The 10,597-nt window shown below is 43.6% G+C and overlaps 1 protein-coding gene across 1 annotated transcript; it reads right to left on the bottom strand.

The window, feature by feature from the left end:
* LOC118390155 (ribonuclease kappa-B) lies at positions 1-10,551 on the bottom strand. The gene is made up of 3 exons (XM_035780426.2): positions 10,335-10,551; positions 973-1,055; positions 1-808 (listed from the first exon to the last, which is right to left on the bottom strand). Exons 1-3 carry the CDS (start codon positions 10,410-10,412, stop codon positions 664-666), a joined length of 306 nt encoding a protein of 101 aa, XP_035636319.1. The 5' UTR covers positions 10,413-10,551; the 3' UTR covers positions 1-663.
* Positions 10,552-10,597: the final 46 nt, after the last annotated feature.

Here is a 10,597-nt window from a genome sequence, read left to right as displayed (position 1 = left end):
TTTCCTTTTTATCCTTCCAGTTTATTGCAGGGAACATCTACAAGAGATTGAGGTCCTTCACATCAAGTACCATTTAGATAGATCCTTTCACATCATTACACTCAGGAAAACAAACACATTAAATAAATATTTCATTCAAACATTTGGTGCACCATATTTTTCTGAGGAACTACTACATAAGTGACTAACAAATTAAGAGCTATATCTCAACAGCATACAATTCACAACAGCAAACACGAAAGACAGTACATATTTAACCATTTTTGACATATCTCTTGATTTGACAAACATTGACCATTGTGAACTACGATTGCTCTATTGAAATAGATCGTTCTATAGATTTTTAAAAACTTTGTAGTTGTCTGTTGCATCTAGGAATGTGTGTTGAGTTATCTAGCACACGATGTATGCACTGAAATGGTCCTTGAGGGGAACAAGATTTACAATTTTATTCAGCATGATCAATTGACAGTTCGAATTTTTGGTCAATTCAATAAATAGTTGTATGCAAATACAAGGAATGATTCATTAGCATATAACAGACATGACTTATGTTGAATGTTTTACTCTGAAGTTACAAATAAATAGCTTTTTATAAGGTTGCTTCCCTTGAGAACTTGAAATAGAGTGTGTGTGTGTAATCTTCTGATGCTGCAGGGGAACTTATGTCACCATGTACTCCTGGCGCTTGTTGAGTCGAACCTGGCAGAGTGACACCGCCCCCACTGCAACATAAATGGCTGCTGCGATGAAGCAGTTGATGCCCACCTGGTTGTAGAGTCCATATATGGTCCCCGGGGGGTTCTTACTGTGGGGCAGAGAGAAATGAAAGAAACAGTTGAGTTTGGGGGAAAACCCAAGAGAGACAACATGGGATGGTTTTCTAAGGGTGAATTCAGAAGGGATCTAAACTAGAAGAGAAACTCAGTTCATTGTAAGAGTCTAATGGTTCCTTTTCTTCACACCACTTACTCATTGCGGATGTCCTCCTCTGTGAAGGGCACGTCCTCAATCAATACAGCAGACTTTGCACTGAAGAAGATCCCCAACATCACCTACAATACAATAAGAGAATACATATGTTATGCATTATGCACATTCAGTGTAGTCAGAGAGTAAACGGGGCCAATTAGGGCCTGTCATGCCAAATAGTGTCCCCCTCTACGGGATTCGATGAGTTCTAGCTTCTGTTGCCAAAACTTGCAACATTCTGACCGGATTAAGTAATGAACCAAAGCATCCGTTGCTATGCTGGTTACTTGGCACCATTTTACCTCGTAGCAGTTGCGAAGGAGGAGTCCTAGCAGTCCTAGTTCACCTCACCTAGTCCTCGCAAAATGATTACCTCAGATTTGCTCCCCAAGGACAGTGTTTTTGACAGTGACAACCTGCTAACTACTAAAGTGAAATAAAAAAAAAAGACTTGTTTCAAAAAAATTCTATAAAATAGTATTGAGTGCATATGTATTCACCGCCTTTGCTATGAAGCCCCTAAATAAGATCTGGTGCAACCAATTACCTCCAGAAGTCACATAATTAGTTCAATAAAGTCCATCTGTGTGCAATCTAAGTGTCACATAATCTCAGTATATACAGTGGGGCAAAAAAGTATTTAGTCAGCCACCAATTGTGCAAGTTCTCCCACTTAAAAAGATGAGAGAGGCCTGTAATGTGCATCATAGGTCAAATTCAACTATGACAGACAAATTGAGAAAAAAAATCCAGAAAATCCAATTTTAGGATTTTTAATTAATTTATTTGCAAATTATGGTGGAAAATAAGTATTTGGTCACCTACAAACAAGCAAGATTTCTGGCTCTCACAGACCTGTAACTTCTTCTTTAAGAGGCTCCTCTGTCCTCCACTCATTACCTGTATTAATGGCACCTGTTTGAACTTGTTATCAGTATAAAAGACACCTGTCCACAACCTCAAACAGTCACACTCCAAACTCCACTATGGCCAAGACGAAAGAGCTGTCAAAGGACACCAGAAACAAAATTGTAGACTTGCACCAGGCTGGGAAGATTGAATCTGCAATAGGTAAGCAGCTTGGTTTGAAGAAATCAACTGTGGGAGCAATTATGAGGAAATGGAAGACATACAAGACCACTGATAATCTCCCTCGATCTGGGGCTCCATGCAAGATCTCACCTCGTGGGGTCAAAATGATCACACGAACGGTGAGCAAAAACCCCAGAACCCCACGGGGGGACCTCGTGAATGACCTGCAGAGAGCTGGGACCAACGTAACAAAGCCTACCATCAGTAACACACTACGCCGCCAGGGACTCAAATCCTGCAGTGGCAGACGTGTCCGCCTGCTTAAGCCAGTACATGTCCAGGCCCGTCTGAAGTTTGCTAGAGAGCATTTGGATGATCCAGAAGAAGATTGAGTTTACCAAAAAGTTATATTTTGGTTTCATCTGACCATATGACATTCTCCCAACTACAATGTGATTTTCTGGATTGTTTTTTCTCATTTTGTCTGTCATAGTTGAAGTGTACCTATGATGCAAATTACAGGCCTCATCTTTTTAAGTGGGAGAGCTTGCACAATTGGTGGCTGACTAAATACTTTTTTGCCCCACTGTATATAGAAATTAAAAATATATACACACCCACACACAAGGGCATATTCATGAGCTATGCGAGATAGAAAAATTCAATCATAATAGAGGACTACAACCCCCCCCCCCAAAAAAAAACCCAGAATAAAGTTGACCATAGCTGGATGCCATCTAGACATGACCGAGAGGAAGAGTTCAAGCGAGAGGGATAAAGAACAAACAGCAAAAACATACATGATCAATTACAAGTATTAGAACGAACTATTAAAAGACTACCAGAACCCACTGGATTCTCCAATTATATTGAACGAACTACAGGACAAAATACAAACCCTCCAACCCAAAAAGGCCTGTGGGGTTGATGGTATCCTAAATGAAATGATAAAATATACAGACCACAAATTCCAATTGGCTATACTTAAACTCTTTACCATCATCCTCAGCTCAGGCACATTCCCCAATACAAAAGTAGAGACAAATTTGACCCCAATAGCTACCGTGGGACACGTCAACAGCAACCATGGGAAAATCCTCTGCATTATCATTAAAAGCAGACTTGTACGTTTCCTCAGCAAAAACCATGTACTGAGCAAAATGTCAAAAATGTGTTTTACCATATGACTGTACATTAGACCACGTATTCACCCTGCACACCCTATTTGACAAATAAACAAACCAAAACAAAGGCAAAGTCTTCTCATGCTTTGTTGATTAAAACCTCTTGAAACTAGGGGGAACTATTTTTAAGTAAACCGCCTATTTCTCAGGACCAGATGCTAGAATATGCATATAATTGACAGCTTAGGATAGAAAACTCTAAAGTTTCCAAAACTGTCAAAATATTGTCCGTGAGTATAACAGAACTGATATTACAGACGAAAGCAAGTGACTCATGTTTTGAAACCGTTGTGTTCCGATGGCACCCCTATTGGTCACTGAAAGGGATATCAACCAGATTCCTTTTTCTACGTATTCTCTAAGGTGTCTACAGCATTGTGACGTAGTTTCACGCCTTTATGTTGAAGAATGAGTGTAAACGACTACATTGCGTAAGTGGCCAGAAAAACATACGACATTATAAAATCCATGTAGACAAACAAGTGTGCGGTTAAAATTGGCATAGAAACATTTATTTCCATAGGGCTGGGAGATGAGACTGGGATGCAGCTTACGCCCCACCCTCTTCAAAACATGATATATATATATTTAAAATCATTTGCATGGGCAATAAAACAGTTCGCAGCACCCGGCCTCACCCTACCAGAATCTGAAGTCAAATGTCTACTGTTTGTTGATGATCTGGTGCTTCTGTCCCCAACCAAGGAGGGCCTACAGCAACACCTAGATCTTCTGCACAGATTCTGTCAGCCCTGGGCCCTGACAGTAAATCTCAGGAAACAAAAATAATGGTGTTCCAAAAAAGGTCCAGTTCCCAGGACCACAAAAAACAAAACAGTATATACCTCAGCGTCACAGGTAACTTCCACAAAGCTGTGAACGATCTGAGACACAAGGCAAGGGCCTTCTATGCAATCAAAAGAACATAACATTTTACATATCAATTATGGTGAGAATAATTTGTGGAACATTTCAACAGGAATCGGTTCCAAAAACATTGTAAATGACAAGGTTGCCAAGAAACAACGCATACACAGTTTTAGAACATCCAAGATGGCGTAGCAGTAAGTCGTCCTGTCGTATCGTGTCCCTTGTATATATCGTTTCTTTTTCGTTTTTTACACATTTTTCTTCGCATATCTTTAAAAACATTTTGCTAAACCTAAGCTTCCAAATACTCTCCTGCAACCCGTCTCACCCAATGTAGCTACATTTTCCTAAAGTATTTATATTTACTTCGGAACCGGAACCCCTCAACTGAAGCTAGCCAGTTAACCACCAGCTATGCTAGCGGTCTTCAGCTAACCGGTCATCAGCTAACCTTTAGCTCGGAAAGCTCTCGCCAGTTCGAACAACGCGACGCTAACCAGAGCATAACGGACCTATTTATTTTTTTATCCCCGGATTCCCACCGCAAACGGAACATTTTTCAGCTGGATCTTCACAACTAGCTATCTAGCTAAACCGCAACCCCGGATGATTACTCCTGGCTAGCGTTTCCACCCACTTAGCTTGAAGCTAGCCCGGCCAGAGCACCTGTGCTTACCACCGTAGCATACTCCTGGGTTACAATACCCGGGCCCACGACCCTATCGATGTCACCGCATGAAGAGGAATAAACAGACTCACCCCATCGAGACCTCCCCCAAAGGCTAACTCTCTAGCCCTTGCTATCTCCTTGCTTGCTAATTCGGCCTGCTAACTGCTAGCTTGTTTAGCCCTGGTCCGCTAACTGCTACCTTGTTTACCCCGGCCTGCTAACTGTTAGCTTGTTAGCACAGGCCTGCTAACCGTCTGCATCGCCGCGTCCCAAACACTCACTGGACCCATATGTACTTTCTATCTCTTTCCGATTTTTAATTTGTTTATACCTTCCGGAAACCTGCCTCACCCAATGTGATACGGAATCACTATTATTTTTAATTTTTAGAACACACTCAAAAACCTCCAGAAGCTAACCAGCTAACTAGCTACAAGCTATTTAGTCATTGTTAGTTTTTTAACCTGGATAACACTCGCCAGTCCAGCTTCCTTGCCCCATCCACCGCTGCCCCCTGATCACATGGCTACATAGCTGATGCACGCTGGACTGTCCATTAATCACGGTATTCCATTCTGCTTGTTTGTTTTATCTGTCGGCCCCGTTGCCTAGTCAACGCCATTTTACCTGCTGTTGTTGTGCTAGCTGATTAGCTGTTGTTGTCTCACCTACTGTTTTAGCTAGCTTTCCCAATTCAACACCTGTGATTACTGTATGCCTCGCTGTATGTCTCTCTCAAATGTCAATATGCCTTGTATACTGTTGCTCAGGTTAGTTATCATTGTTTTAGTTCACAATGGAGCCCCTAGTTCCACTCTTCATTCCCCTGATACCTCCTTTGTCCCACCTCCCACACATGCGGTGACCTCACCCATTACAACCAGCATGTCCAGAGATACAACCTCTCTCATCACCCAGTGCCTGGGCTTACCTCCGCTGTACCCGCACCCCACCATACCCCTGTCTGCGCATTATGCCCTGAATATATTCTACCATGCCCAGAAACCTGCTCCTCTTATTCTCTGTCCCCAACGCTCTAGGCGACAAGTTTTGATAGCCTTTAGCCACACCCTCATACTACTCTTTCTCTGTTCCGCGGGTGATGTGGAGGTAAACCCAGGCCCTGCATGTCCCCAGGCACCCTAATTTGTTGACTTCTGTGATGGAAAAAGCCTTGGTTTCATGCATGTCAACATCAGAAGCCTCCTCCCTAAGTTTGTTTTACTCACTGCTTTAGCACACTCTGCAACCCTGATGTCCTTGCCGTGTCTGAATCCTGGCTCAGGAAGGCCACCAAAAATTCAGAGATATCCATACCCAACTATAACATCTTCCGTCAAGATAGAACTGCCAAAGGGGGAGGAGTTGCAGTCTACTGCAGAGATAGCCTGCAAAGTAATGTCATACCTTCCAGGTCCATACCCAAACAGTTCGAACTACTAATTTCGAAAATTACTCTCTCCAGAAATAAGTCTCTCGCTGTTGCCGCCTGCTACCGACCCCCCTCAGCTCCCAGCTGTGCCCTGGACACCATTTGTGAATTGATCGCCCCCCATCTAGCTTCAGAGTTTGTTCTGTTAGGTGACCTAAACTGGGATATGCTTAACACCCCGGCAGTCCTACAATCTAAGCTAGATGCCCTCAATCTCACACAAATCATCAAGGAACCCACCAGGTACAACCCTAACTCTGTAAACAAGGGCACCCTCATAGACGTCATCCTGACCAACTGGCCCTCCAAATACACCTCCGCTGTCTTCAACCAGGATCTCAGCGATCACTGCCTCATTGCCTGTATCCGCCACGGAGCCGCAGTCAAACGACCACCCCTCATCACTGTCAAACGCTCCCTAAAACACTTCTGTGAGCAGGCGTTTCTAATCGACCTGGCCCGGGTATCCTGGAAGGACATTGACCTCATCCCGTCAGTTGAGGATGCCTGGTCATTCTTTAAAAGTAACTTCCTCACCATTTTAGATAAATAAGCATGCTCCGTTCAAAAAATGCAGAACTAAGAACAGATACAGCCCTTGGTTCACTCCAGACCTGACTGCCCTCGACCAGCACAAAAACATCCTGTGGCGGACTGCAATAGCATCGAATAGTCCCCGCGATATGCAACTGTTCAGGGAAGTCAGGAACCAATACACGCAGTCAGTCAGGAAAGCTAAGGCCAGCTTCTTCAGGCAGAAGTTTCCATCCTGTACCTCCAACTCCAAAAAGTTCTGGGACACTGAAGTCCATGGAGAACAAGAGCACCTCCTCCCAGCTGCCCACTACACCGAGGCTAGGTAACACGGTCACCACCGATAAATCCATGATTATCGAAAACTTCAACAAGCATTTCTCAACGGCTGGCCATGCCTTCCGCCTGGCTACTCCAACCTCGGCCAACAGCTCCGCCCCCCCGTAGCTCCTCGCCCAAGCCTCTCCAGGTTCTCCTTTACCCAAATCCAGATAGCAGATGTTCTGAAAGAGCTGCAAAACCTGGACCCGTATAAATCAGCTGGGCTTGACAATCTGGACCCTCTATTTCTGAAACTATCCGCCGCCATTGTCGCAACCCCTATTACCAGCCTGTTCAACCTCTCATATCGTCTGAGATCCCCAAGGATTGGAAAGCTGCCGCAGTCATCCCCCTCTTCAAAGGGGGAGACACCCTGGACCCAAACTGTTACAGACCTATATCCATCCTGCCCTGCCTATCTAAGGTCTTCGAAAGCCAAGTCAACAAACAGGTCACTGACCATCTCGAATCCCACCGTACCTTCTCCGCTGTGCAATCTGGTTTCCGAGCCGGTCACGGGTGCACCTCAGCCACACTCAAGGTACTAAACGATATCATAACCGCCATCGATAAAAGACAGTACTGTGCAGCTGTCTTCATCGACCTTGCCAAGGCTTTCGACTCTGTCAATCACCATATTCTTATCGGCAGACTCAGTAGCCTCGGATTTTCGGATGACTGCCTTGCCTGGTTCACCAATTACTTTGCAGACAGAGTTCAGTGTGTCAAATCGGAGGGCATGCTGTCCGGTCCTCTGGCAGTCTCTATGGGGGTGCCACAGGATTCAATTCTCGGGCCGACTCTTTTCTCTGTATATATCAATGATGTTGCTCTTGCTGCGGGCGATTCCCTGATCCACCTCTACGCAGACGACACCATTCTATATACTTTCGGCCCGTCATTGGACACTGTGTTATCTAACCTCCAAACGAGCTTCAATGCCATACAACACTCCTTCCGTGGCCTCCAACTGCTCTTAAACGCTAGTAAAACCAAATGCATGCTTTTCAACCGATCGCTGCCTGCACCCGCATGCCCGACTAGCATCACCACCCTGGATGGTTCAGACCTTGAATATGTGGACATCTATAAGTACCTAGGTGTCTGGCTAGACTGCAAACTCTCCTTCCAGACTCATATTAAAAATCTCCAATCGAAAATCAAATCAAGAGTCGGCTTTCTATTCCGCAACAAAGCCTCCTTCACTCACGCCGCCAAGCTTACCCTAGTAAAACTGACTATCCTACCGATCCTCGACTTCGGCGATGTCATCTACAAAATTGCTTCCAACACTCAGCAAACTGGATGCAGTTTATCACAGTGCCATCCGTTTTGTCACTAAAGCACCTTATACCACACACCACTGCGACTTGTATGCTCTAGTCGGCTGGCCCTCGCTACATATTCGTCACCAGACCCAATGGCTCCAGGTCATCTACAAGTCGATGCTAGGTAAACCTCCGCCTTATCTCAGTTCACTGGTCATGATGGCAACACCCATCCGTAGCACGCGCTCCAGCAGGTGTATCTCACTGATCATCCCTAAAGCCAACACCTCCTTTGGCCAGCCTTTCGTTCCAGTACTCTGCTGCCTGTGACTGGAACGAATTGCAAAAAAAAAAAAAAAAAAAAAAAAAAACGCTGAAGTTGGAGACTTTTATCTCCCTCACCAACTTCAAACATCAGCTATATGAGCAGCTAACCGATCGCTGCAGCTGTACATAGTCTATTGGTAAATAGCCCACCCATTTTCACCTACCTCATCCCCACTGTTTTTATTTATTTACTTTTCTGCTCTTTTGCACACCAATATCTCTACCTGTACATGACCATCTGATAATTTATCACTCCAGTGTTAATCTGCAAAATAGTAATTATTCACCTACCTCCTCATGCCTTTTGCACACATTGTATATAGACTCCCCTTTTTTTCTACTGTGTTATTGACTTGTTAATTGTTTACTCCATGTGTAACTCTGTGTTGTCTGTTCACACTGCTATGCTTTATCTTGGCCAGGTCGCAGTTGCAAATGAGAACTTATTCTCAACTAGCCTACCTGGTTAAATAAAGGTGAAAAAAAAAAAAAAAAACAAGCTACGAGGTGAGTTGATGTCTATTCGGCAGCTCGTTTGCTAGGTGAATTGAACGTGCTACTTTGTATGTGTTGTTTGTTGGCAACCTTGTACTTTACAAAGTTTTTGGAATAGATTCCCGTTGGAACGTTCCACAAATTATACCCACCATACCAATTAGGATCTGACTAACAATACTGGAATCAGATATAGAACCCATTGCCCTTTATGGTTGTGAGGTCTGGGGTCCGCTCACCAACAAAGAATTCTCAAAATGGGACAAACACCAAATTGACTCTGCAAAAAACATCCTCAGTGTACAACATAAAACATCAAATAATGCATGCAGAGCAGAATTGGGCCGATACCCACTAATGATCAAAATCCAGAAAAGAACCAATTCTACAACCACTTAAAAGGAAAACAATTACTAAACCTTCCATAACGTACAGAGAAATAATAAACCTGGAAAAGAGCCCCCTAAGCAAACTGGTCCTTGGGCTCTGTTCACAAACAAACAGAACCCCAGGACAGCAACACAATTAGACCCAACCAAATCTTGAGAAAACACACAGATAATTACTTGACAAAAACAGAAAAACTACAGTGCTATTTGGCCCTAAACAGAGAGTACACAGTGGCAGAATACCTGACCACCGTGACTGACCCAAAATTAAGGAAATCTTTGACTATGTACAGTGAGCAGAGCCTTGCTATTGAGAAAGGCCGCAGAAGGCAGATCTGGTTCTCAAGAGAAGACATGCTATGTGCACACTGGTTTAAGCCGCAACATTTTTTTTAATGGTCCGAGTATTAAAACTGAAGATTTCCGAAAGCTAATAATGCGACCACTGATTATGATACATTCCTACCTGCAAACGGGCACACCGGTAAAGTAAATGACATTTTATTTAACATTCTGGTTTGTAGAGGTCGTGAGAGGAAACTTTCCTGATCCAAATGCTCATTTATGCCCGACGTTGAATCCAATGCAATTCAACATCTGGTCTCCAGGCTGCTAGCTAGCTTGCGGCTGCCCAATTGGGCTCTAATTATCAGATAATGAAAAGCTAAAGTTACTTTAGCACACAATCACCTACAGGTGTCTTATCAAAAACCATGACTGTTAAGTAGCTAATATCGAAAGGTGGAAAATATTGACACGACCTATAACTAACGCTAGCTATAGCAGATACTTTACTGGCAAGGATGGGGTGGGAGCTAACGTTAGCCAGCTAATCCTTACCAGCATGATGACTCCCCATATGCTGATCACTATTCCACAAGCGGCCATTTTCGGACCACAGAATAAAAGGGATGGCATTCTTGTACTTTATCTTTTCTAACAAAATAAACAATTTCGATACACTAATCTAAAACAGTATTTTCTTTTCTCAAAGGACGAGCGTCGTCCTAGACTGCATCAGATGACAATCGTTTCCTTCGTTCATTTCCGTAAATGTTCGTCTATTTCGGTACGAAAACCAATCAAAATTGGTCCTCAGTCAG

This window comes from Oncorhynchus keta, chromosome 11 (assembly GCF_023373465.1).
Source record: "Oncorhynchus keta strain PuntledgeMale-10-30-2019 chromosome 11, Oket_V2, whole genome shotgun sequence".
NCBI classification, from domain to species: Eukaryota; Metazoa; Chordata; class Actinopteri; order Salmoniformes; family Salmonidae; genus Oncorhynchus; species Oncorhynchus keta.
The sequence above is the reverse complement of the archived record's forward strand: the minus strand, read 5'-3'. Positions and strand labels throughout refer to the sequence as shown.

Bases quoted from the DNA above. Each gene is read 5' to 3' on its own strand.
- LOC118390155 (XM_035780426.2), bottom strand. From the start codon at position 10,412: ATGCCATCCCTTTTATTCTGTGGTCCGAAAATGGCCGCTTGTGGAATA. The intron at 1,056-10,334 runs GTAAGGATTAGC...ATTGTATTGTAG, and splicing joins TATGGGGAGTCATCATGCTG to GTGATGTTGGGGATCTTCTT. The intron at 809-972 runs GTAAGTGGTGTG...TCTGCCCCACAG, and splicing joins GAGGAGGACATCCGCAATGA to TAAGAACCCCCCGGGGACCA.